We start from the raw sequence: 27,519 nt of genomic DNA, 5'->3' as shown, positions 1-27,519 counted from the left end.
TATTCAAAACATTAAAATCCTAAAACTAGATGTGGTGATTAAATGGCCTTTATCACAGTTCAATTTGCCTATCTAGAATATTAATAGAATGGAGGTTATGGCTAAGGCTAGTGCAAGAGCGAACGAATGGGCAATGGAGGAGAAGGATGAACAGGTATGGGAACTTGCGAGCAATATGGCTGATAGATTAGAGAATTGGGATAAAGTTGAAGGAATGCTAAAAGACCTTGGCGAGAAGATGTCTCAAAGGAAAGTCGAGAGATCCTTAAGAATGAAATTGAGGAGATTTCAATGAGAAGCTTGGAGATGGTCCTAAAGAATTTGGCTTCCCTATAGGCTATTGAAGAGGAGATCGACCGTAGGAAAGCCAAGTGTAAGAGACATGCTATATCCCCCTCTACTTCGATGGAATCCCCTACCTCTATGGTTAAAGATACTCCAAATTCTAGTACTCTAAATTCTGCTAAGGACTCTAACAAAAAAATCACATTCTAATAAATTTTTAGGACTGTAAAGATTGTCAAGAGGGTAACGCCTCCACCCAGTTGACCATTTATTCCTATCTTTGGTGGTTGACTGGTTTTTTTGTGGTTTTTGTTTACTGGTTCATCTAGTGCTTGGTGGTTCCTTACTATTTTTTGGTGTTTTGTCTCTAGCTAGGTGTGCATTTCTCATGCACCCTAGGTGGCACTTTTTTTCTCCAGATATGTAATGGTACAAGCCTAACTCACTTTTAATTAACCAGATCATTAAAATCTTATTTAATTATATCAATCGAAAAAAATTTAAAATCCAATTATTGAATAAAATTAAAAAAATAAAGACTTCAAAAAATTGAAGTACAAAACTCCACACTCCACCAAACAACAACAATATTGTATTACTGAATGATACAATAACAACGTGAATTATGATCAAAGTAGATAGCATTTACACCCTTCACTTTCTAGGTCCGTTTTTAACAAAATAGCTTTTAACACATCACTTTTTTTTTATTTTATTTATTTTATAGGAGATTGCTGAACTAGTAAGAATGTCTTGTAACAACATGGTTGACATAACCTATGTGGAAGTACGACACAAGGGACGACTTTATCAAGATAAAAGAATAGCTTTTTGCAGGATAAGTAGTCAAGTGAAACAAAACAATCGCTCCAGAAAGCAAGTCATTCATTTGGCTGTCGCTTCATAGCTGTGACAAATAGATTAAAGTTATTCCATGAGGAGCCCCCGTCCTTGACTGCATCCCTAGCAATTATCTTCAATTTTTTCGCTTCCTCTCTGATCTCCAGGCCTTGTTCCGATTCCTGCAAAATCTCCACACCTTTCACAATTTCCCCCTGCTTTATAATTCCTTGGCTATTCGCATTTAATGGCAGACCCAATTTCCACACATCTACAACATACGCGCGGTTAAGAAATTGGTCTGCAAAGTAAGGCCAACAAAGCATGGGCACGCCCATGGTGATGCTTTCCTGCACAGAGTTCCATCCACAGTGAGTTACAAAACAGGCTATGGAAGGATGAGATAACACCTCTAACTGTGGCGCCCACGAAACTATGCAACCTCTATCTCTCACTTGCTCCAAGAAACCAACAGGTAAATTAGCTTCGCTTCCTTTCATCAGATCGGAGCGCACAACCCACAGAAATGGTCTCTGGGTGGCCTCCAATCCCAGAGCAAGCTCTTCCAGTTGCTTTTCACTTAGAATTCCAGTACTTCCAAAGGATATGTAGATCACAGAGTGGGCACACTGTTTATCTAGCCATTGTAAGCAATCTGTGTCAGTCTTTCTGAAGCTTGGAAGAACCTTCGTGCTTGTCCTGCTATCGATCAGAAACTCAGGAGGAATTAGAGGACCTATTGGATAAACGCCCACTTCTTTCGACAACGTTTCGACTACTGGAGCTTCAATCTCTATGAAAGAATTGAAGAGGACCCATTTGATGTCCTTGATTTCTTCTCCCATGCGAATCCCTTTCCGGAACATGTATTCGCCTGCCCACAACCACGGAAGATCTCCAGAATGGAGCGCCGGCATGCAGGGAAGATATTTTGTTTTTTTATCTTCTTTTGGAATTCCTTCACATAAAACCCACAAAGATGAAAGAGGATTTTAAATATCGTTTGCATCATGAAATAAAAGGTAAAATCGATTGGAAGAGTATGATTATATGTTACCATCAGAATGAAGGATGCCAAGCGAGACCAGATGGGCACTAAAGTAGCGAATGGCGAAGAGTGAAACAAGAGCAGTGTGAAAAGCGGCGAGGGGAAGTTCATGGAGCGTGGCTACCGCCTGTAAGCCAAAGCACATCCAGACGTCTGCAATTATACAGGTGACCTTGTTTTCTTCTTCCCTGGCGTTTATTTCCTGAATCACTTTATCAATTACTGAAGGCCCCATGCCCTTTATTAACGACTCGATTCTATTTTCAATGCCTTCCAGACTATCCAATGGCGGGAATTCGAAGGGAGCAGATATCATTCGGATGTTATCAAAGAAGGAATTTAGAGTGTTGGCTTTGTGTATGCGGTTATGAGTGCTGTCAGAGTTGAGGAAAGTGATGAGGAATCCATGGGAGACGAGCTTCCAGGCGAGCTGCATCATGGGATTAATGTGACCCTGTGCAGGAAGAGGAATGAGAAGAGCGTGGGGAGCCATAGCTTAGCTCTGTAGCCTTCTCCAGAGCGACACAGATCTATTATTCTTCTCAGCAAAGAAGACAAAGTAGAATGGATAACTAACGAGTTTTTCTTGTGGATGATAAAAAATCTTCATTATAAAAAATATAATGGATGAAGCATCATTTTGAGAAGGGACCCATGCCTGAAAACTTTTGTCTCTTAGTCGATATCATATAGCGATTGTACTTATCTAGCTTTCTGACTCTGCGTTAGTCATGGCCACATCCACCATAAAACACTGTGCTCAATAATGTTTAACTAAGCGTTTTTGGGTGCAACGGTTGTCCGATAGGTTTTGCTAAGTTCCGTGGAAGGAATTTATAAACAAAAAATCCAACAAATTCACCTGAAATAACTAAAACAATCATCTTCTTTCAGGAATACAAATCCAAAACATAGACATACAATTTCAGAATATAACTCTTTGGAGAATATAACTCGTCAACAGTTGCTCTGAGTTGATTCAGATCAAGCACCAAAATGTAATAGAGCTGAAATTTGCTCTTTGTGCTGGCTGTAATTCAAAGTCATCCAATCAGTATAAATCTATCTTACGAATCAAAAGATGGTAATGATGATAAGCCCATTTTCTGTTCTCATCAATGGAATTCTATGCAAGTTACAATTTGTAGGGATTCATTAGAAGATTGAACACACAAATCAGAGAAAAACTTTCATTGGAACAATTAGAAATTAGAATATAAGATGAGAGATATGGACTGTTTGTAACCTCAAATGAAATCCTAGAAATGCTGGGACCATTTGCAAACATATTAGAAGAGTTAATTCTGCAGTTAAACAATTAATTTAACCAATTAAAAGCATCTTCTTTCAGCATCAATCATCATCGAATTTGTTTGAGTCTTTGCTTTGCTTTGATGCGTCAACAATTTGATGTTTACAAATTTGGCAGTTAACAGCAATCTGATGTTCATACCAAGTGAAGGCAGCCAAATACAGTATGAGATCAGATCAAAAAGTATTACCTGCTATGATCTGGAACTGTTACTATATATATTGACTGATTTCTTTTGCTGTGTAACTCATCCTATCTTCGCATTAGCCCAGCACAAATAGGGCGTGTAGACTCTATAGCCATTTGCATGAAAAAAAGTGAAGGTATGGGCGGGGCACGCGAGTGCTGCTCTATAATTCATGCAAAACGTGGCAGTACAGTCAAGGCACGTGGTCTGTTTTGCAGGTGAAAAGTGGAAGCAAAGTCAAGGCATGTGAGCTCATTCAATGCCCCTTCATAACAACACTTTCCCTCTAGAAGAGATGGATTACTTGTAAGATGGTGCTATGGATAGATATGGCAATCCAAAGATTCATAAGCTAGTACTTACATCAAAAAGAATTGTAAGGGTTACGCTGATAGTAAGATATAGACTAATTATTTGAGATGAAGAGGTTGTTGTCACAATATTATTAGAGAAGTAACTAGTCAAAAAAATACCATTTGCATATGTTATTAGACAAAATTACAAATCCTTTAAACTCCATTTGCAAACTTTAAGATATCTAATTCTTCATTCCCTCAAAATCTTGTAATATGTATTTGACATCAATCAATTCCAATTTAGATTGTAAATTCAATGAACTGATACCTTTTTCTTTTTTTTAAGGTGGCCATAATTCTACTAACATAATAGTAATGAATCACTTATATATTAACATTATGCTTCTCATAGCACCATATACATTCTACTTGTTTCAACCATAAAATCATTAACATATTACTACCACTCTCAAGAGAACACTAATAGTATTAACATTGATATTGTTGCTTGATCTAACTATGTAGTTAATATTCATGATTGAATATTAGTATTATTATTCATCAACCTTAATACAATAACCATATTAAAGCTCTTTTTGTGACATTAATAGTGTCACTTGATCTAATCATTATGACCACAATAATTTTAAAATTAATTTAGTAGCATTAACATTATATCTAGATTCCAAATATATTATTTGATAATGACATTCATGTTGGAGGTCATTGATAGTACTAATGTTATTACCTTGAGTCTGATATTTACATTCACCAACTCTTGTAACATTGCAATATTATTATTATATGCCATAACATGATAATATTATTTATTTTAATCATAAAATTACTAATATCATTTGTGTTTTATAACAATAACATCAATGTTCATTCCAATCATGATATTGCGAAATAACATTAATGTTTTTAAAAATCACAATAATATCACTATCTATTACATTACTAATTATAATTGTAACTATTACCCATATTATTGTTAATGACATAACTTAGTTAGTTGGAACAATTACCATTCCTGACACTCCTAGAATAACCTTAATTCTACTAATTATGCCACATATATGTGTATACCCAATGCCTTGTGTGGATACTCAATCTAAGTCGTCCATTAGGGTGGGGAAATCAATGGCTCAAGAAATAAAACATAAAATAGCCTAGACATGATTGGCAATTCTATCCTCAAATATCAGGTTTATGTATCTGCAAAGTAGTCTCTCGACCCAAATGAAAATGAATTATCAGGGGCATCATTTTCACCATTGGGTTCATTTCCCTCAACAGATGATTATGAAATGACCACAAACAAGACAAGTGACAAGTGTGCAGATTCTTGCTAATACCAATAATTCATTTGATTTCAAAACTAACCCAGCTGCAGAGCACCCACCTTTTTTACGGCAATGGAGGGAAACGTCAGGCGTAAGATGTGAGGAGATTCTGATGTAAGTTCCCAACATAACAAGCCTAACGGCTAATAAGGGAGAATTTTATAGTTCAACGTAGAATGATGGTTGTGTATCACACTAGGAAAAAAATTTATATATAGATTTAGGATTTAATTTAATATTTTATTACTTTTTGGTTTAAAATATGTTTAATCTAATTTTTATTAGTTTGTGATTATGTTTTTCGATAGGATTGTAGGTATAATCACATTCTTTGTGTTTCTAAATTTTAAAATCGAGGGTTAGCAAATTTGAAATATAATCATTATTTATCAATATACGTATCAAAATTTGAATTTTTATGTGTAGAGTTGTGTATATAAAGATGTCATCTTGACACACTTTGTGCATCATCTTATAATAAAATAACAAAACATTAAAAGAATGAAGAGCTTTTTCCTTTAAATTGTGTGAATTATTCATCACTTATGATCTACTATCTCTATTGCAGCTTCCTCTCCAATGTGGATTGCTTTCATTTCTACGACAATTCAATCCTCTTGTATAGGATGCATTCCTTCTCATAGCCATCTTTCAATTCTTCTCTTTCTACATTATAATCTTCAATTTATTCCTCTTCTTCTAGGTAACACAAATCAACACCTCCATCAAAATTAGCTTTGTCCCATTCATTTATTTATGCTCTTGGAAGATCTCATTCAAATGTTTTTTATCCATTACTATTTTTTCAAACTATTCAAGGGATTTAATCTTTCCTACTCTAATGGTTCCACTCATTATTTAATCCTTGACTCAATGAAATTCCTCTCTAATAATGGCTCTTGCCCACAAGGTGAATAATTGTTCTCACCATTCTTTTTCACCTTCTTATAACTCTTCAACACCTTTGCTATAGATTTATCCTTCTTTTCTTGCTCATGGTTCCATAAATCACATTCCTCCACTAGACACCATAACTCTTTTAACTCAATCTCTAACTTTTGTAACTCCTTTTTTATTGTTTCTTTGTTAGCTTCTTTCTCTTCCTTTGTCTTACTCTTCCTTCCAATTTGGTTATCTTCTTTTTCACATCATGATATCATTCCATATTTGACTTTACAGCCAAAGTTCAAGCACATGGCTACACTTCCTCCTTGCTTCCTCTAAACTCTCACTTTTAGAACAAAGTGGTTCATCACAACACAACATAATTCATTTAGATCAATGATACATATTTCTCACAAAAATTACATCTCCCTTGTTCTTCTTAAACATTAAATTTATGGTTTCTCTCGACATGGGATGTCTTCTAAGTTGTAGCAGCAACTTTGACACTCATGGGCCTCCTCTAAATTTATAATTAGTAATTTCTTCATTACTACATAGGCTAGTTGCATTTTGCAGTGTTCTACTTTGTTATGTTTTTTCTCCTTCCCCAACTATGTGGTTTTCCTCGGACTCCTCTAGCTCTAAACAACCTTATGCGTTCTCACATCACAAGAAACATTGAAGACCTTAAATTTCATACCATAGAGCATGTTGAGAATAGAAATCTTTGTAGATGAACTTGAAATGTAAATCTCAAACCAATGTCAAAGATGACACAATGAGCTACTACCTAATGCCAAAACCCATGTATTATGTCCTCCTTAATGGAATGCACAAATCTACTCACATTCCTCTTTCACAACCAATCTTTCATCATTTTCATAAACTGTGCAAATTGCCCTAATACCAAACTGATCCAAACACCCACCTTAGCACAAACCTCCAAATATGACTTTTCCAATACACACAAACATAAATTTAAGAAGCATTAAAGATTCTTTATTACTCACAACAAACAACTACAAAAGGAAACAAATAGATAATGTTATCCAAAAGGGTTAATTAACTAAAAATAAGAGAACTTAGAAAATAGCAAGAGAAATATTTCTATTAACCAAGAAAATATTTTTCATACCTCAAAGCTCAATTCTTCTATCATCATCTTTCCCCCACGTTACAAATCTCTAGCCTAAATATCTCCTCTCATTACTCTCAAAGACACTTACTCTTAATCAAGCTCTAACTCTCTAATTATAGAATCCATGTTGCCACAATTTCTAATAGTCTAACCCACTAAAATCTTCTACTAAACATAGTAAAAACAATTAAAAGAATCTCCTCCTAAAAATTTAGTTGGTGATCAGCGCCTGAGTTTTAGGAGTCCATTTACATCACTTTTAAATATAGTTACTATATTTTTTTATTTTACAATATATGAATAGTTTATTACATTATAATTTTATGAATTTAATATTGCTACACCTTGTAAAATAATACCTTCAATATTAAAAATTAAAAATTTAATTTATTACTATTAATTAAATAAAAAATCTAAGTAATGAGTAAAACAAATTTTTAAAAAATTTCGAACCTTATCATTGAATTAACATTTTATTTTATATCATCAATGTCCATATACAAAACTCAATCCAATAAAACCAAAAACACATTTGTATTATCAATTAATACACCCTTCACTATCTACATGAAGAGTTTAGCAAAATTAAAACATGGTTAAGGTCTATTTTTAGCAAAATAGCTGTTAACACAATATTGTTTTGATTTTACCACAAGTTGCCAAACGAGAAAGAACGTTTTGTGACAGCATGGATGACATACCTTATGTGGAAGTAGGACACGAGACAAAATGAAACAAAACATATCCCTTTCTCCGGGATAACAAAAGAAGTGAAACAAAATAATGGCTCCAAAAAGAAAATCATTCATTCAGTTGTCGCTTCATGGCGGTAACGAATAGATTAAAATTATTCGATGAGGATCCCCCGTCCTTGACTGCATCCCTAGCAATAATCTTCAATTTTCTAGCTCCCTCTCTTATTTCAAGGCCTTGTTCCGATTCCAGCAAAATCTCTACGCCTTTTACAAACTCTTCCTGCTCTATCATTCCTTGGCTATTCGCATTCAATGGCAGACCCAATTTCCACACATCCACAACATACGTGCGGTTAAGAAACTGGTCTGCAAAATAAGGCCAACAAAGCATGGGCACGCCCATGGTGATGCTTTCCTGCACAGAGTTCCATCCACAGTGAGTCACAAAACAGGCTATGGAAGGATGAGATAACACCTCTAACTGTGGCGCCCACGAAACTATGCAACCTCTATCTCTCACTCGATCCAAGAAACCAGCAGGTAAAACAGCTTGGCTTCCTTTCATTAGATCGGAGCGCACAACCCACAGAAATGGTCTCCGTGTGGCCTCTACTCCCAGAGCGAGCTCTTCCAATTGTTTTTCACTCAGAACTGCCAAACTTCCAAAAGATATGTAGATCACAGAGTCTGCACACTGTTTATGTAGCCACTGTAAGCATCCTGTATCATTTTTCCAGAAGCTTGGAAGAACCTTCGTGGTCGTCCTGCTATGGAGAAACTCGGGAGGAATTAGAGGACCTATTGGATAAACGCCCACTTCTTTAGACAACGTTTCGACAACTGGAGCTTCAATCTCTAAGAAAGAATTGAAGAGGACCCATTTGATGGGCTTGATTTCTTCTCCCATGCGAATCCCTTTCCGGAACATGTATTCGCCTGCCCACAACCACGGAAGATCTCCAGAATGCAGCGCCGGCATGGAGGGGAGATATTTTGTTTTTTTATTTTCCTTTGGAATTCCTTCACATAAAACCCACAAAGATGAAAGAGGTTTTTAAATGTCGTTTCCATCATAAAAATAAATGCTAAAATCGATTGAAAGAGTATGATTTTATGTTACCATCAGAATGAAGGATGCCAAGCTAGAGCAGATGGGCACTAAAGTAGCGAATGGCGAAGAGTGAAACAAGAGCTGTGTGAAAAGCGGCGAGGGGAAGTTCATGGAGCGTGGCTACCGCCTGTAAGCCAAAGCACATCCAGACGTCTGCAATTATACAGGTGACCTTGTTTTCTTCTTCCCTGGCGTTTATTTCCTGAATGACTCTATCAATTACAGAAGGCCCCATGTCCTTTGCCAACAACTCAATTCCATTTTCAATTCCTTCCGGAGTATCCATTAGGGGGATTTCAACGGGAACGGATATCATTCGGATGTTATCATGAATGAAGGAATTTGGAGTGTTGGCTGTGAGTATGCGGTTATGATTGGTGTCGGAGTTGAGGAAAGTGAGGAGGAATCCATGGGAGACGAGCTTCCAGGCGAGCTGCATCATGGGATTAACGTGACCCTGTGCAGGAAGAGGAATGAGAAGAGCGTGGGGAGCCATAGCTTAGTTCTGTATCCCTCTCCAGACCGACACAAATCTATTATTCTTCTCAGCAAAGAAGCCAAAACAGAATGGATAACTTAAAAGTTTTTTTTGTGGATGACAGAAAATCTTCATTATAAAAAATATAATGGATTAAACATCATTTTGAGAAGGGACCCATGTGCCTGAAAACTTGTTTTTTAAAACTTTGCCTCTTGGTATTGTTAAAGGGAATAGCCAAACCCACTATTTGATGTTGCAATAGAATAAATTCGAGGTGCTTTCCAAGTTACTATATCCTTTGCTATGTATAGATATGGCAATCGGAATATTTTAATGAAAAAGGACAGATAAATAAGAAATAATTTTATGGTTCACCGTAGAATGATAGTTGTGATAAAATATCAGAGTAGAAAAGTGGATATATATAGTTTTATGTTTATTTAATTTATTTTAGTTATTTTGATATATCTATTGATTCGAGATTTATTTTAATATTTTGTCATTTTTTATTTAAAATATATTTAGTCTAATTTTTAATAAATTGTGATTATTTTTTTGTAGGATTGTAGGCATAATCACATCTTTTAAGTTTCTAAATTTTAAATAATCAAGGTTAACAATTTTTAGATATGATCATTATTTATCAATATAGGTATCGAAATTTTGAATTTATATATATAGAGTTGTGTAAGTAAAGATGTCATCCTAAGACACTTGTGCATCATCACATAAGAGAATAACAAAACATCAAAAGGACAAAGAACACTTCTCTTTTTTGCATGGATTAGCCATCACTTTTGATTTATAATTAACATTAGTGATCAATAATAATCATCCATCAACAATCATCAAAGATAAAACTAAATAATTTTTCTAACACAACTTTTCATCAATTTGCATCAAGCATTAATATAGATTCAATGGCTAGCTCAACAACATACATTATCACATCATATCAATTTCACATCAATTTCACTGCCACTCTATAACTTTTTATCATTGTTAACTTAGTTTCAAGACTCAACCAACGTGCAAGTAAGTCTTAAACAAACCTTATATAGAAATCCCAATGTTGTTCCTTATTGCCACTTTTTTCTTTCTTTCTTTATATATTGTTGCATAAATAGAAGCTGTGAATGTTTGAAAATAATGATTATGGTGTTAAAAATAAATAAAATTAAAAATGGATAGGTTGTACCTATAAATAAGAATTGTTACACAATGTATCCCAAACACATAATTTAGCTATGATTTAATTTATTTCTTCTCTCTAATCTAGAATCTAATTTTAGATCTTAAATATGAGCATTCTATCATAGCATTACATCAATTAAATTTTAAATTATATTGATATATTTCAATTCAATTTCAAATCTTTTTTAATTTCAATCTTAGTCCACTTTAGTTGACTTATATACCTTGAATATATTGACTTTTTTTAAAAACATTTCACTAAACACTAACTAAAATTTATTATGTAGATCTTTTGGTAGAGAATAACTTGAATTCAATTAAATATATTGTATCAATCATAAAATGATAGTGATACATAAATTGTATAATAGTCTAGAGAAGATAAATTGAGTATAATTTAGAACCATAGATAAATTGAAGAGATATTTTTAAAAGATGGTAGAGCACAACTTGATAATCAAATCGAGAAATTATTAACAAAATTGTAAAAGATAGAAATAATGCATCAATTTTTTTTAGATAATAATTTGTTACATTGTAACGGCTTTTTAAAGCCTTGGTTTTTCCTATAAAAACTACCTATAGGAATAAATTCTCAAAAACTAACCAACCTAATTTTATTAATTATTTAAGCCAACCAAGAATACGTAATATTCTCCTGCATCTCCCCCCTCCCCCCCTCCCCCTCACATTAATCTCAACAAAGGATAAAACATTCTATGGGTTGATCACAACAACCCTTCTGGAGACTTTGACCAAGCACCTTAACCTATCCTCCTTGCTCACCCAAAAAATACCAAACTAATCTCATTGATTGAAATCTTTTTTATTGTAGAACTTGCAACCATTTGCACAACATGAGAGAATATTAAGTGTTTCCAACCTTCTTGCACAATGAGTCACCTTTCCTCCAAAAGTTCACATCTCTTCCAAGTGTGTCTAATGTCTCCTCTAGTGCTACCAATGATAAAACAACTCTCCTTTAAGAGTCTACATCTCCTTCAATTATGTCGAATCCCTCCTCTAATGTTGTGGAAACAATACCTTCTCCAATGTACAAAACACCAACCAAATGTGAATATGCCAAGTGAACCCACAAGAAAATCTAACCCCCTTGGTCCTTGAAAGGATAAAAATAATGCAATCCCCACTTTTCTTTAGGGACACAAATGAGAAAAGGATGTGCTTCTCATGCATGGATCACCACTAAGTGAGAAGTAAGCTCGACATGATAACAAATCTCCTTCCTTTATTTTCGCCATCCTCCAATGATATCTTGTTATTCTTTATTCATTTGATATCTTATTTGACTCTAAAATAAAACAAACATGTGAATCTTCAAAAACATAAATGACTCCAAGAATACAAACAACATTTGATATATGTGTGTTCATAATTACTATATTTTTTATTTTATAATATATGAATGATTTATTACATTTTAATTTTATGAACCTAATATTACTACATCTTGTAGGATGATGCTTTCAACATTAAAATCTATTTAATTTATTAGTTTTAATTATAAAAATAAAAAAATCTAATTACCAAATAAAACAAAAAATTAAAATTTCTCCATATCTTATCATTGAATTATAATTTTATTGAATTATAATTTTATTTTATATATTAATGGACCTATACAAAACTCAATCCACCAAAAAATTTTTAAAAAACACATTTATATTAGTAATTAATACACCCTTCACTATCTACATGAAGAGTTCAGCAAAATGAAACCATGGTCAAGGTCTATTTTTAGCAAAATACCGTTTAACACAACATTGTTTTGATTTTACAACAGGTTGCTGAACAAGAAAGAACATTTTGTAACAGCATGGATGACATAACCTATGTGGAAAGTAGGACACAAGACGCAATGAAACAAAACAGATCCCTTTCTGCAGGATAACGAAAGAAATGAAACAAAGCAAGTCATTCATTCGGTTGTCGCTTCATGGCAGTGACAAATAGATTAAAGTTATTCGATGAGGATCCCCCGTCCTTGACTGCATCCCTAGCAATTATCTTCAATTTTTTCGCTTCCTCTCTGATCTCCAGGCCTTGTTCCGATTCCAGCAAAATCTCTACACTTTTCACAAATTCCCCCTGCTCTATAATTCCTTGGCTATTCGCATTGAATGATAGACCCAATTTCCACACGTCCACAACATACGTGCGGTTAAGAAATTGGTCTGAAAAATGAGGCCAACAAAGCATGGGCACGCCCATGGTGATGCTTTCCTGTACAGAGTTCCATCCACAGTGAGTCACAAAACAGGCTATGGAAGGATGAGATAACACCTCTAACTGTGGCACCCACGAAACTAAGCAACCTCTATCTCTCACGCGCTCCAAGAAACCAGCAGGTAAAATAACTTTGCTTCCTTTCATTAGATCGGAGCGCACAACCCACAAAAATGGTCTCCGTGTGGCCTCCACTCCCAGAGCAAGCTCTTCCAATTGCTTTTCGCTCAGACCTGCCAAAGTTCCAAAAGATATGTAAATCACAGAGTGTGCACACTGTTTATCTAACCACTGTAAGCAATCTGTGTCATTCTTCCAGAAGCTTGGAAGGACATTCGTGCTTGTCCTGCTATGGAGAAACTCAGGAGGAATTAGAGGACCTATTGGATAAACGCCCACTTCTTTCGACAACGTTTCCACTACTGGAGCTTCAATCTCTAAGAAAGAATTGAAGAGGACCCATTTGATGGCCTTGATTTCTTCTCCCATGCGAATCCCTTTCCGAAACATGTATTCGCCTGCCCACAACCACGGAAGATCTCCAGAATGCAGCGCCGGCATGCAGGGAAGATATTTCATTTTTTAATCTTCCTTTGCAATTCCTTCACATAAAACCCACAAAGATGAAAGATGTTTTGAAATGTCATTTGCATCATCGAATAAAAACTAAAATCGATTGGAAGAGTATGATTATATGTTACCATTAGAATGAAGGATGCCAAGCGAGACCAGATGGGCACTAAGTAGCGCATGGCGAAGAGTGAAACAGGAGAAGTGTGAAAAGCGGCGAGGGGAAGTTTATGGAGCGTGGCTACTGGTTGCAAGCCAAAGCACATCCAGACGTCTGCAATTATACAGGTGACCTTGTTTTCTTCTTCCCTGGCGTTTATTTCCTTAATGACTCTATCAATTACAGAAGGCCCCATGTCCTTTGCCAACGCCTCAATTCCATTTTCATTAATGCCTTTCAGAGTATCAATAGGCGGGATTTCAACGGGAACGGATATCATTCGGATGTTATCAAAGAAGGAATTTGGAGTGTTGGCTGTGAGTATGCGGTTATGATTGCTGTCGGAGTTGAGGAAAGTGACGAAGAATCCATGAGAGACAAGCTTCCAGGCGAGCTGCATCATGGGGTTAACGTGACCCTGTGCAGGAAGAGGAATGAGAAGAGCGTGGGGAGCCATAGCTTAGCTCTGTAGCCCTCTCTAGAGCGACACAGATCTATTATTCTTCTCAGCAAACAAGCCAAAATATAATGGTTAAGTAAAATAACTTTGTGAATGATAGAAAATCTTCATTATAAAAAATATAATGGATGAAACATCATTTTTGAGGAGGACCCATGCCTGAAAACTTTTGCCTCTTAGTTAATATCGTATAGTTCGATCGCACTGTCTAGTTTTTCGACTCTTCCTTAAAGACATAGTGAACATTGCGTTACGCATTATCACATCCGCCATAAAACACTCTCTGCAATAACGTTTGAACATTGTGATAACCAGCTGCAGCGGCCCCACCGAGTTCAGCTATATATTAGTTTTCTTAAACTTTGCCTCTATGTACTGTTAAAGGGCATAGCCTAGCCAATCTTTAATGTTGCACAATAAATTCGACGTGTTTTCCAAGTTTCTATAGATATGGCAATCGGAATATTTGAATGCAAAAGACAGAAAGATTTGAGAATTTTATACTAATATAATATCACAGATAAATGTATATAGTTTTATCTTTAGTTATTTAATTTATTCTAGTTATTTTGATACATTTATTGATTTGAGATTCAATTGAATATTTTGTTTCTTTTATTTAAAATATACTTAATCTAATTTTTATTAACTTATGATTGTAGACATAATCACATCTTTTATGTTTCTAAATTTCAAATAATCAAGGCTAGCTATTTTTAGATATGTTTATTATCTATCAACATGGGTATCAAAATTATATATATATATATATATATATATATATATATATATATATATATATATATATATATATATATACAGAGAGAGAGAGAGAGATGTGTATAAAGATGTCATCCTAAAACACTTGTGCATCATCACATAATGGAATAACAAAACATCAAAAGGGCAAAAAACACATTCATCTTTTTGCATGAATTAGTCATCAATTGTGATTTATAATTAACATTAGCAATCAATAATAATCATCCATCAACAATCAACAATTGACACTAATCATCAAAATAACACTAAATAACTTATCTAACACAATCCCTCATCAATTTGCATCAAGCTTTAATAAAGTTCAATAGCTAGCTCAACAACATAGATTATCACATCACATCAATTTCATTGTCAGTATTAACTTAGACTTAACTGCTATTGAAGGAAGTCTTAAAAAACAATCCTTATATAGAAAGCCCAATGATGCTCCTAGTGTCATGCCTTTTTTTCTTTCTTTATATATCATTATACAAATAAGATTTGTAAGTTCTTGAAAATAGTTATTATTCTTATATTAAAATCATGAACAAATATGTATATGGTTGTATCTATTAATAAGATTGTTGACACAATGTATCCTAAACACATAATTTAACTATAATTTATATCTTCTCTCTAATCTAGAATGTAATTTTAGATCTTAGATATGAGTATTCTATCACAGCATCACATCAATTGAAGTTAAAAGTGTATTTATATATTTTAATTTTTATACAAATCATTTTTAATTTCAATCTTAGTCAACTTTAGTTGACTCACATACCTAGAATATATTGATTTTATTATTAAACATTTCACTAAACATTATTATAAAGGTCTTTTAGTAGAGAATAACTTGAACTCAATAAAGGATGCTAAGTGAATCATCAAATAATACATAGAATGTATAATAATCAGATAATTACTGGGTCAATTATAAAATAATACATAGATTTAATAATAATTGAATAATTCAAACTTTTTTTAAGATTGCCTTAATTTCTTTAGTATATTTAAAACATACTAATATGGAATAATGTATACCCTATATTATATATAGAGAAGATAAATTAAGGAGATATTGTTAAAAATGGTAGAGAAATTTGATAAAAGCCATTATTACAAAAATTATAAAACATAGAAACAATGTACCAATTGTTTTTAGATAATAATTTGTTACATTGTCATGGCTTTCTATAGCCTTATTTTTTCCTATGAAAACTACCTATGGGAATAACTTCCAAAAAACTAACTAACCCAATTATATTAATTTTAATCAAACCAAGAATAATGTAATATTCTCCGACATTCCCCCACTTATAATATTAATCCAAATAAAGGATGCGACATTGCATGGGTTGATCATAGCGACCCTTATAGAGACTTTGATGAAGCAGCTTCACCAATCCTCGTCATTCACCTAGGAAACATCAAACTGACCTCATCAGTGCATCTCCTGAATGTATAACCTACAACCATCTACACAAGATGAGAGAGGATTAAGTGACCAACTTCCTTACACAATGAGACACCTTTCCCCAGAAATTGCACATCTTCTCCAAGTTTGTCTAATGCCTCCTCTAGTGTTGCACATGAGATAACAACTCTCCTCCAAGAACCTACATCTCCTTTGAGTGCATCAAATCTCTCCTCTAGTGTTGTCAAAACACTCTCTCCTTTGATGTACAAAACACCAACCAAACATGAATACACCAAGTGAACCCACAAGAAAAGCCTAAACCACCTTGTTCTTTCAAGGGACAAAAATATTGTCAAGCCCCCTCTTTTGTTTAGGGACACAAATGAGAAAATAATGTGTTTCTTGTGCATGAATCACCCCCAAGTGAGAAGCTATCTTGGGATTATAAAAAGTCACGTGCCTCCATTTTCTCCAACCTCCAATCATATCTAGTTACACTCTATTCATTTAATGTCTTATTTGGCTCCTCAATAGCACAAGGATGTGAATCTTCAAAACATAAATGGCTCCAAGAATACAAAGAACATTTGATATGTGTACTCATAATTAAAAGAAAAGAGTAGGTATCAAATTCAAATGACCTTCCATTGAAATCTCTATAAATTCTTCCCCTTCGAACGTAGCATTAAAGGAAATACTACACTCTTTCAAAACCCAATTAACACAAAAAGCAATTCTTACAAACCATCTTTTCCATGAATAACAATATTTTTACTCCCAATAATTTCTCTAAAAATTTGGAGAATAAATTTATAAATTATATGATTAAACAATACCTCTACACTCCTTTTTCACCCTCTGAGATTGAGGAATGGATCATGAAATGCTAGGAAATTAAATTGGATTAAATTTGAACCTTCCAATTCACCTCTAATTTTAATAGTTTCTTTAACATTCCCTTATAAAAGTCCTCTAGAATTCATGTTTAATCAAATTATAAAATGACTTAAGTAGCTATTATTTGGAACAATAATCAAAACCTATAAAATGACCTCCAACAACTAGAATGTTTCTTCTATTACTAGCACTATTTTGGCAAAGTGTTTCCTTTTATATGCTTTTATCATCACACCTTTTCTTCTACTTCATTCAATAAATATCGCCAAACATTTACAATCTTCAAACTCGTCTTACATGTTTGGGACTATGCTCTAATATTATGGACCCAAAATGCTACCCCAATGTGAAACCTTCAAATTTTCCTCTCCATGTGTGGATTTAATATTCATCTTAAATAGCACAATATCTCATATGGAGAGGCATGGGTTTGGCATTACACATGTTAAGTGCATTTCCCTCAATCTAAACAATTTAGATGCCCAACATACTAGATTCTACATTCCAACATCGAGCACAATGGTAGCAGCTAGCAACCTTTACCATGGTTTTACACCCTTTTAACGCCTTCTATGCAACCTTAATAAACTTCATTTATACCACAAATGTCCCTCTCAATTACTTCCTCAAGCTCATCTAATGCTCATAATGATCAAGGACTGAACAACATTAAGGATTACGTTGAAGATGAGGCCCTGGATGTTGAAGGAGAACCTAAGGAGCAACATGTTTGGCAAAGGATCACTAAGGAGATGGAAGACCTTAGTGTGAGAGTTGAGAACTTGGAGACACCTCAGAATTGTCTGGGGTGTGAAATAAATAGGAACTGGATATGGAAGTTAGAGGGCAATATACAAGACTTGATAAAGATATGTCAATTCCTTATGCAAAATTGTGTTATGCAAGTTGTGACTATTTCTAAGAGAATTTAGAAGAGAAAGAAATGATAGGCTTAAATGATGTTGGAAGGTCAAAGGCACAAAATAACTGCAACTTTCTCTTTTAGGAGGAGGATGTAAAGATATTTTAGATGGTTGGGGCTATTTTGTTTAGTGCTCCTATATTTTCTTTAGTTGTTCTTAGTTCTAGATCCTCTGCTGCTTTATTTTGGTTTGGCTCTTGCTCTTTAGACTAGTACGCTTATATTTTCTCATGGTTATTTGGTTAAAACTCTTTTATTATGGGGCTTGCTCTCCAAGCCTATTTTTTGGTTGAATGGTTATTTAAGTGTTGAATTGTATGGGTTGGGGTCCTTCCCCCCTTTACTTCACAAAAATATTGGCCTTATTTCTTAATTAAAAATATTGGTTTTAGTTAGAGGTGCATAACTCATATGGGAAGATTAATAAGTTAAATTATATATTTTGATTTATAAATCAGGGATACAACAAAACAAATAAACATGGAATAGGAGTAAGACCACACAACATAAAGTCAAAATAAGATTTGAAGGAAACAAAACACTTCATGATAATCATAAAATAATCATTATTAAATAGAAGAACATAAAGGGACAAGAGTAGTACACACTTTAAGATCATATTACACCAAGAAAGAAAATCCTTTAAGTATTGTCATTGAATGGGCAGTTTCATGAAATTTTCATCCAATACTTAGAAATAGAAAGGACTTTATCTACATTGACCATCAATAATATAACGGCCTAAACAAAAGGCACCAAAATTTATATGTTTTCTTTTAAGAGAAAATATCCCAAAAACTCATTTCTTTGTTTTCTTTTAAGAGAAAATATCTCAAAAAACTCATTATTATTTCTATATAACACTAAACATAATAATAAAACATGTAAAAAAAAAACATGTAACTATTCCATATTAACTCTAGAAGGAGAATTTTATAGAAATTTATTTACAAAAAAATTAATATGATTATAGCATATAAACAACACTTTAGAAAAGGAATAATGACAGAGAGAGAACAAAAGTTGACACAAGAAAAATTCTCACTTGTCTTCCCCCCCAACCCTTCCCCCCCCCAAAAAAAAAAAAAAACATGCACACACACACACACACACACACCCCAACAAACACACTCACAAAAATTTAGTAGGATTATAGTGAGATAGGTTTGAACCTATCCGGCTTTAATTAATCATAAAAACAATTTAGAAAAGGAATAATAACAGAGATAGAATAGAAGTTGGCACAAGAGAAAGAATCTTCACCTCTTGACCCACACACCAACAAACACACTCGCACACACCTCAAGAAAAGTTTTTGAAGTAAAGCTAGGCTCGAAAGAACTCCCAATATCCTATTCAATAACAAACAATGATTACAATACATTCCCTAACAAAAAAGAAATCAATAATATCCAACCTTTAAAAAAATTAATAAAATAATATTAATGAATCCAACATTATATTATTAAAAAAAAAATTAAATTATACTCTCTAACATTCTATATAAAAAACTCAATTCAGCAATGATACCCAAAACATATCGAGATCATTAATTGATACAGTAACAACATCAACTATGATGAAATTGCACGGCGTTAACATCCTTCATGAAGAGTTAGCAAAATGAAAGCATACTTACTAATTAAAGTCCATTTTTAACACAACATTGTTTTGGTTCGACATAACCTATGTCGAAGTTGGAGACGAGAAGTCCTGCTCAGGATAAAAGCATTCCTTTCTGCAGGATAAACGAGCTAAGTAAAACAAAGCAATCGCTCCAGAAAGCAAGTCATTCATTTGGTTGTCTCTTCATGGCAGTCAAAAAGAGATTAAAGTTATTCCATGAAGAGCCCCCGTCCTTGATTGTATCCCTAGCAATTCCTTTCAATTTTCTCGCTTCCTCTCTTATCTCAAGGCCTTGTTCCGATTCCAGTAAAATCTCTACACCTTTCAAAAATTCTTCCTTCTCTCGAATTCCTTGGCTATTCGCATCCAACGGCAAACCCAACTTCCACACATCCACAACATACGTTCGGTTAATAAACTGGTCTGCAAAATAAGGCCAACAAAGCATAGGCACGCCCATGGTGATGCTTTCCTGCACAGAGTTCCACCCACAGTGAGTCACAAAACAGGCTAAGGAAGGATGAGATAACACCTCTAACTGTGGCGCCCAGGAAACTATGCAACCTCTATCTCTCACTCGCTCCAAGAAACCAGCAGGTAAAATAGCTTCGCTTCCTTTCATCAGATCGGAGCGCACAACCCACAGAAATGGTCTCTGTGTGGCATCTAATCCCAGCGCAAGCTCTTCCACTTGCTTTTCACTCATAATTCCAGTACTTCCAAAGGATATGTAGATCACAGAGTGGGTACACTGTTTATCTAGCCATTGTAAGCATTCCGTCTCATGTTTCCGTAAGCTTGGCAGGACCTTCGTGCTCGCCGTACTATGGAGAAACTCAGGAGGAATTAGAGGGCCTATTGGATACACGCCCACTTCTTTGGACAACGTTTCGACTACTGGAGCTTCGATCTCTAAGAAAGAATTGAAGAGGATCCATTTAATGTGCTTGATTTCTTGTGCCATGCGAGTACCTTTCCGAAAAAAGTATTCGCCTCCCCACAACCACGGAAGATCTCCAGAACGCAGCGGCGGCATGGAGGGAAGATATTTTGTTTTCTGATCTTGCTTTGGAATTCCTTCACAACAAAATCCACAAGGATGGAAAAGCTATTTAAATGTTGTTTGAATCATAAAAGAAAAACTAAAATCAATTGAAAGTGGATGATTATATATTACCATCGGAAGAAACGACACCAAGTGAGACCATATTGGTAATGAAGTAGTGAATGGCGAAGATTGAAACGGGAGCAGTGTGGAAAACGGCGAGGGGAACTTTGTGAAGCGTGGCTAGCGGGTGTAAACCAAAGGACATCCAGGCATCTGCAATTATACAGGTGAGCTTGTTTTCTTCTTCCCTGGCATTTATTTCCTGAATTACTCTATCAATAACAGAAGGCCCCATGCACTTTTCCACTGCGTCCATGCCATTTCCAATGCCTTCCAGAGTATCCATAACTGGGAATTCAAAGGGAACGGATATCATTTGGATGTTATCATGTAAAGAATTTGGAGCGTTGGCTTTGAGTATGCTGTTATGACTACTGTCAGAGTTGAGGAAAGTGAGGAGGAATCCATGGGAGACGAGCTTCCAGGCAAGTTGCATCATAGGATTAATGTGACCCTGTGCAGGAAAAGGAATGAGAAGCGCGTGAGGAACCATTGCTGAGCTTAGTTGTACACCTGACTCGAGAGAAACACAGATGTAATATTCTTGTTAGCAAAGAAGCCAAAATATAATAGGTAAAACATCGTTTTGCGAAGAGATCCTCGCCTGATAACTTTTGTCTCTTAGACCATATCGTTTAGCGACTTTTCGCATCTAGCCTTTCGACTGTCTCGTAGCATGCATAGTGATTATTGCATTATGCCGATCAAGTTTTATCTTTACGATAAAACGTTTCCTATGTATAGACATGGCAATCAAAATGATTGAATATATATATATATATAAAATATGAGTTAGATATTTTAATATATAATTTTAATATTTTTTAATTATTTAAATATATTTCTTAACTCAAGATTAATTTAATATTTTGTGGTGTCTATATTTTTTCTTCAAAATATGTCTAGTCTGATTTTTAATAGCATTTGATTATGTTTTTAATAGGATTGCACAAGTCACAAGTCACATTTTGTATGTTTTTAAATTATAAATTACCAATCTTAATAATTCTAAGATATGATTATTATGTTGTATTTATTAATTCGTTCTTTAATCTAATATTTTGTCATGTTTAGTTTCTTTGTTCAAAATATGTCTAGTCTAATTTCTAATAACATGTGATTATGTTTTTTATGAGATTGTACACACAATCACATCTCTTATGTTTTTAAAAAATTTAACCTTAATAATTCTAAAATGCAATTAAATATTATCAATAGTTTGAATTCATACGCATAGAATTCAAAACATTAAATATGAAGTTTTATTTCAAATGCTTGTGAAATAATTTGAATGAAAAAGTTGCTAACTTAAAGAATGAATTAACTAATGGAGAAGATATGAGAGGATAATTATGGATCAAGTTTAGTTTGTGTAAATGGATAATTAACTCATTTTACTTAAATAACAAACTATAATTTAATTAAATGATTAATTTTAATAGATAATTACTGATAATAGAAAATTAATAATAGTGGATTATTAATAATAATAGATCATTAATGATAATACTTAATTAATGATATGATTATAATTAATAAATAAACAATACAATAATAAGGAGAATTCTTTTAGTGTATGTTGCATTTTGCCCTTCATTAAGATGATATTTGAAGTGACACTATTTTAAAGAAAATAAAAGTAATTAAGAAGTAAAACATAGAAGCGATGTACAAAGCAATGATATGCCTCACTTGAGTAGGAAAAAAAATGACAATTTAGTTTGTGGAATGATTGATGCCTCCTCGAGATCTTATCCATTCAAAAATTATTTGAGTGATTTCTTGAAATAAGACATGTGAAAAATATGTCAAATGAAATTTCAAAAATGGCGGAAGAAAATTAAAACTAAGAGATAGATGCAATAAATTTAATATGGTGATTAGTTGTGATGATTTGAGGAGAACGGCCTTCATTTTATATAGCAATGTATATCAAACCAAGATGATATGTAGCTAATGCATGGACAATAAAAAGGAAAGGTCATTTGGGACATGGAAGACCATGTTGTTGTTGTGATGGTATATTGTACGGACCACGATAAATGAAAATAAATAAAAATACAAAATATCAAGCAACCAAGCATGCACTACAATGCAAAGACAAGCATCATCTTTCCCCTAGTCAAGATGATAAAAAATTGATTAATTGATAATAATGATAATGTTATTGATGTGGGAAGGATAGGTCCAAAAATAATGTGAGGATTATGTTATTAATTTTGAGAACAATATGAGGACTGGGTTAATAGATTGCATTGCAAGATTGCATGGATAAGGATTGTTGCATTTCTATGGACTACTTTTGAGATTTTATAGAATGTGGAGATTTTAGGATAGGTGGATTGAAAAGTTTGAGGAGTTTTGAGGAATATTTGAATTTCTTAGGATTGGAAGCTTGGAACTTGTCATGATACCATTACATATTTAACTTTACAGCCAACTTAATCATCTCTTCCACTTCATGATACCATTCAATATTTGAATTTACAACCAAAACTCAAGTATATAGATACACCTTGCTTCATATCAACTCTCACTTCTACCATAAGGCAGTTCATCACAACACTACATTATTCATTTAGATAGGTGATAAACATTTCTCATAAAATTTGCATCTCCCTTGTTCTTCTTAAACATTGATTTTATGGTTTCTCTCGACATGGGATGTCTTCTAAATTGTGATAAAAACTTTGACACTTAGGGGCCTCGTCTAAATATGTAAATAGTCATTTTTCCCTTACTCCATAGGCTAATTACATTTTTCAAGGTTCTACTCTATTTTTTTTTCTCCTTCCCCATCCATTTGGCTATACTCAAACTCCTTTAACTCTATACAACTTTATGGGTTCTCATGTCACCAGAGATATTCAAGACCTTAAATTTCAAGTAATGGAGACTATTGAGAATAGCAACCTCTATAGATAAACTTGAAATATAAAGCTTAAACCAATGACAAAGATTACATAATGAGTTGCTACCCAAGGCCAAAACCCATATATATCCTCCTCCATGGACTGAACAAAGCTGCTAACATTCCTCTTTCACAACCAATCTTTCATCATTTTCATAAATTTTGCATTCTATGTATAAAAAATAAAGGGATGGCTTCACAAGAAATGGAGAAACACAGAGAAAAGAACTGCTATATATAACAATGCCTCACATGCTCAAGATAAATTTGCTCTGATATCAAACTAATACAAACACCTAGCTCAGCACATACTTCTAAATCTGACTTTTCCAATACACAAAGACAAAAACTTGAGAAACATTCAAGATTCTTTATTATTACTCACAAAAAACAACTATAGAAGGAAATAGATAGATAATGTTATTAACAAGGGTTAATTGAGTACAAATAAGAGCACTTAGAAATAGCAAAGAGAATACACAAGATATATTTCCATTAACCGAGAAAATATTTTCATCACTCAAAAGCCCAATTCTCCTATCTTCCTCCTTCCCTCAAGTTACAAATCTGCAACCTAATATATCCTTTCATTTCTCTCAAAGACAATTACTCCTCATTAGACTCTAACTCTCTATTTTTAGAATCCATGTTGTCGTGGTACCTAACAGTCTAACTCACTAAAATCTACTACTAGACGTAATCAAAAAAACTAAATGTGTGCTGGCAGTCAGCTCCTAAGTTTAAAGAGTCATTTGCATCACTTTTAAATCTAATTACTATATTTTTTTTATTTTACAACATATGAATGATTTATTGCATTATAATTTGATGAATCTAATATTGCTACAACTTATAAGATTATGCTTTCAACATTAGAGTTTTAACATTTAATTTATTACTGATATTAAAAAAAATTGAAAATCGAATTACTGAATAAAATTGAAATTTAAAGTTTCTCCATGCCTTATCATTGAATTATATTATTTATAAAATAAAAACTTTTTATTTTATACCATCTATATCTATATACAATACTCAATCCAACAACAATATTAAAACACAATTGTATTATTAATTAATACACCCTGCACTATCTACCTGAAGAGTTTAGCAAAATGAAAACATGGTGAAGTTCTATTTCTAATAAAATAGACTTTAACACAACATTGTTTAGATTTTACAACAGGTTGCTGAACAAGAAAGAGCATTTTTGGAACAGCATGGATGACATAACCTATTATGTGGAAGTAGGACACGAGACAAAATGAAACAAAACAGGGTCCCTCTCTGCACGATAATGAAAGACCTGAAACAAAACAATGGCTCCAAAAAGCAAGTCATTCATTCGGTTGTCACTTCATGGTGGTGACAAATAGATTAAAATTATTCCATGAGGAGCCCCCGTCCTTGACTGAATCCCTAGCAATTATCTTCAATTTTCTAGCTTCCTCTCTTATTTCAAGGCCTTGTTCCGATTCCAGCAAAATCTCTACGCCTTTTACAAACTCTCCCTTCTCTATAATTCCTTCGCTATTCGCATTTAATGGCAAACCCAATTTCCACACATCAATAACATACGTGCGGTTAAGAAACTGGTCTGCAAAATAAGGCCAACAAAGCATGGGCACGCCCATGGTGATGCTTTCCTGCACAGAGTTCCATCCACAGTGAGTCACAAAACAGGCTATGGAAGGATGAGATAACACCTCTAACTGTGGGGCCCACGAAACTATGCAACCCCTATCTCTCACACGCTCCAAGAAATCTGCAGGTAAAATAGCTTCGCTTCCTTTCATCAGATCGGGGCGTACAACCCACAGAAATGGTCTCCGGGTTGCCTCCATTCCCATAGCAAGCTCTTCCACTTGCTTTTCACTCAGAACTGTAATACTTCCAAAAGATATGTATATCACAGAGTGGGCACAGTGTTTATCTAACCACTGTAAACATTCTGTGTCATTTTTCCAGAAGCTTGGGAGGACCTTCGTGCTTGTCCTGCTATGGAGAAACTCGGGAGGAATTAGAGGGCCTATTGGATACACTCCCACTTCTTTGGACAACGTTTCGACTAATGAAGCTTCGATCTCTAAGAATGAACTGAAAAGGACCCATTTGATGTGTTTGACTTCCTCTGCCATACGAATCCCTTTTCTAAACATGTATTCGCCTGCCCACAACCACGGAAGATCTCCCGAATGCAGCGCCGGCATGGAGGAATGAAATTTTACTGTTTTATCTTGCTTTGGAGTTCCTTCAACACAAAACCCACAAAGATGAAAAAAGGTTTTAATTTGTCATTTGCATCATGAAATAGAAACTAAAATAGATTGAAAGTGTATTATTATATGTTACCATCTGAAGCAAGGATGCCAAGCGAGACCAGACTGGGACTAAAGTAGTAGATGGTGAAAAATGAAGCGAGAGCAGTGTGGAAAGCGGCGAGGGGAATTTTATGGAGCATGGCCACCGGCTGTAAGCCAAAGCACATCAAGGCGTCTGCAATTATACAGGTGAGCTTGTTTTCTTCATTTCTGGCATTTATTTCCCGAACTACTCTATCAATTACAGAAGGCCCCATGTCCTTTCCCAACGCCTCCATGCCATTTGCAATGCCTTCCAGAGTATCCATAACAGGGAATTCAAAGGGAACAGATATCATTCGGATGTTATCATGCAAAGAATTTGGAGTGTTGGCTTTGAGTATGCGGTTATGATTGCTGTCGGAGTTGAGGAAAGTGACAAGGAATTCATGAGAGATGAGCTTCCAGGCGAGCTGCATCATGGGATTAATGTGACCCTGTAAAGGAAAAGCAACAAGAAGAGCGTGAGGAACCATGGCTGAGCTGAGCTCTACACCCCTCTCCAGAACAGCAAAGATGTAATAATCTTCTTAGCCAAAATATAATCGATGAAACATCATTTTGAGAAGGTACCCACGCCTGAAAACTTTTGTCTCTTACTCAATATCATATAGCTGTTGCATATATCGAACATTCCGCTTCTACCTTACCAGCATATTAAATACCTACAGTGTTCGAATGGACTTCACTGATTTTTTTGTTTAACGTTATGTATACAATATATGTCAAAACTTATAATAAGTCTGCTAAAAAAATATTATTGTTGCAATTGGAGTATAATACTGTAAATTGAGTTGGCATTAATGTTAAAAGGAAAAGAACTTTATTGAAACATAAGATGGAGCAAGTATATCTATAGGCTGGCATTATTAAAAAATAATTGGATTTTGTCATCGATTGAATTTGATGATCTCTCCTAGATTTCGCATTCTTTCTTGTATTAAATCATAGGCGAGTAATGATAAATTGTTTATATTTTATAATTAGAACATATAATCCCAACATTAGAGTTTATGAATGCTCTCCAACCATTTATGGTAAGCATATATTTATTCCGTCATGAAAATGAACAATATTTGTCATCTTTACCAAAAGCAGAATTCTTACAATCAATAAATTACAATCCACCTTGTCTCTGAGATGATTAGGTAGTACTAAAGAATATAGGAACAAAGGAAATATAATTCATGATTATTAA

At 34.2% G+C, this 27,519-nt stretch overlaps 6 protein-coding genes across 8 annotated transcripts; all 6 read right to left on the bottom strand.

Moving 5' to 3' along the window:
• Nucleotides 1-852: 852 nt before the first annotated feature.
• Nucleotides 853-3,757, bottom strand: LOC131868275 (anthocyanidin 3-O-glucosyltransferase 7-like). 3 transcript variants are annotated; one of them, XM_059215622.1, is made up of 3 exons: nucleotides 3,676-3,757; nucleotides 2,183-3,203; nucleotides 853-2,083 (listed from the first exon to the last, which is right to left on the bottom strand). In XM_059215622.1, exons 2-3 carry the CDS (start codon nucleotides 2,664-2,666, stop codon nucleotides 1,167-1,169), a joined length of 1,401 nt encoding a protein of 466 aa, XP_059071605.1. In that variant the 5' UTR covers nucleotides 2,667-3,203; nucleotides 3,676-3,757; the 3' UTR covers nucleotides 853-1,166. The 3 variants fall into 3 exon arrangements, with proteins under 3 accessions (XP_059071605.1, XP_059071606.1, XP_059071604.1); XM_059215623.1 differs by lacking the exon at nucleotides 3,676-3,757 and having other exon boundaries at nucleotides 853-2,071; nucleotides 2,183-3,365; XM_059215621.1 differs by lacking the exon at nucleotides 3,676-3,757 and having other exon boundaries at nucleotides 2,183-3,362.
• A 4,218-nt stretch (nucleotides 3,758-7,975) lies between these two features.
• Nucleotides 7,976-9,699, bottom strand: LOC131868274 (UDP-glycosyltransferase 74E1-like). The gene is made up of 2 exons (XM_059215620.1): nucleotides 9,153-9,699; nucleotides 7,976-9,052 (listed from the first exon to the last, which is right to left on the bottom strand). Exon 2 carries the CDS (start codon nucleotides 9,009-9,011, stop codon nucleotides 8,139-8,141), a length of 873 nt encoding a protein of 290 aa, XP_059071603.1. The 5' UTR covers nucleotides 9,012-9,052; nucleotides 9,153-9,699; the 3' UTR covers nucleotides 7,976-8,138.
• A 3,054-nt stretch (nucleotides 9,700-12,753) lies between these two features.
• Nucleotides 12,754-13,644, bottom strand: LOC131868264 (UDP-glycosyltransferase 74E1-like). Its single transcript, XM_059215608.1, has one exon. It carries the CDS (start codon nucleotides 13,642-13,644, stop codon nucleotides 12,754-12,756), a length of 891 nt encoding a protein of 296 aa, XP_059071591.1.
• On the bottom strand, nucleotides 13,641-14,252 carry LOC131868263 (UDP-glycosyltransferase 85A2-like). The gene has a single exon (XM_059215607.1). The coding sequence runs from the start codon at nucleotides 14,250-14,252 to the stop codon at nucleotides 13,641-13,643; it is 612 nt and encodes a 203-aa protein (XP_059071590.1).
• A 5,793-nt stretch (nucleotides 14,253-20,045) lies between these two features.
• Nucleotides 20,046-21,543, bottom strand: LOC131868262 (anthocyanidin 3-O-glucosyltransferase 7-like). The gene is made up of 2 exons (XM_059215606.1): nucleotides 21,060-21,543; nucleotides 20,046-20,959 (listed from the first exon to the last, which is right to left on the bottom strand). Exons 1-2 carry the CDS (start codon nucleotides 21,541-21,543, stop codon nucleotides 20,046-20,048), a joined length of 1,398 nt encoding a protein of 465 aa, XP_059071589.1.
• Nucleotides 21,544-25,313: 3,770 nt separating this feature from the next.
• On the bottom strand, nucleotides 25,314-26,797 carry LOC131868260 (linamarin synthase 2-like). The gene is made up of 2 exons (XM_059215605.1): nucleotides 26,314-26,797; nucleotides 25,314-26,212 (listed from the first exon to the last, which is right to left on the bottom strand). The coding sequence occupies exons 1-2, from the start codon at nucleotides 26,795-26,797 to the stop codon at nucleotides 25,314-25,316; spliced, it is 1,383 nt and encodes a 460-aa protein (XP_059071588.1).
• Nucleotides 26,798-27,519: the final 722 nt, after the last annotated feature.

This window comes from Cryptomeria japonica, unplaced genomic scaffold, assembly GCF_030272615.1.
Source record: "Cryptomeria japonica unplaced genomic scaffold, Sugi_1.0 HiC_scaffold_201, whole genome shotgun sequence".
Taxonomy (NCBI): domain Eukaryota; kingdom Viridiplantae; phylum Streptophyta; class Pinopsida; order Cupressales; family Cupressaceae; genus Cryptomeria; species Cryptomeria japonica.
Note: the sequence above shows the minus strand (reverse complement) of the source record. Positions and strands in the feature narration are given on the sequence as shown.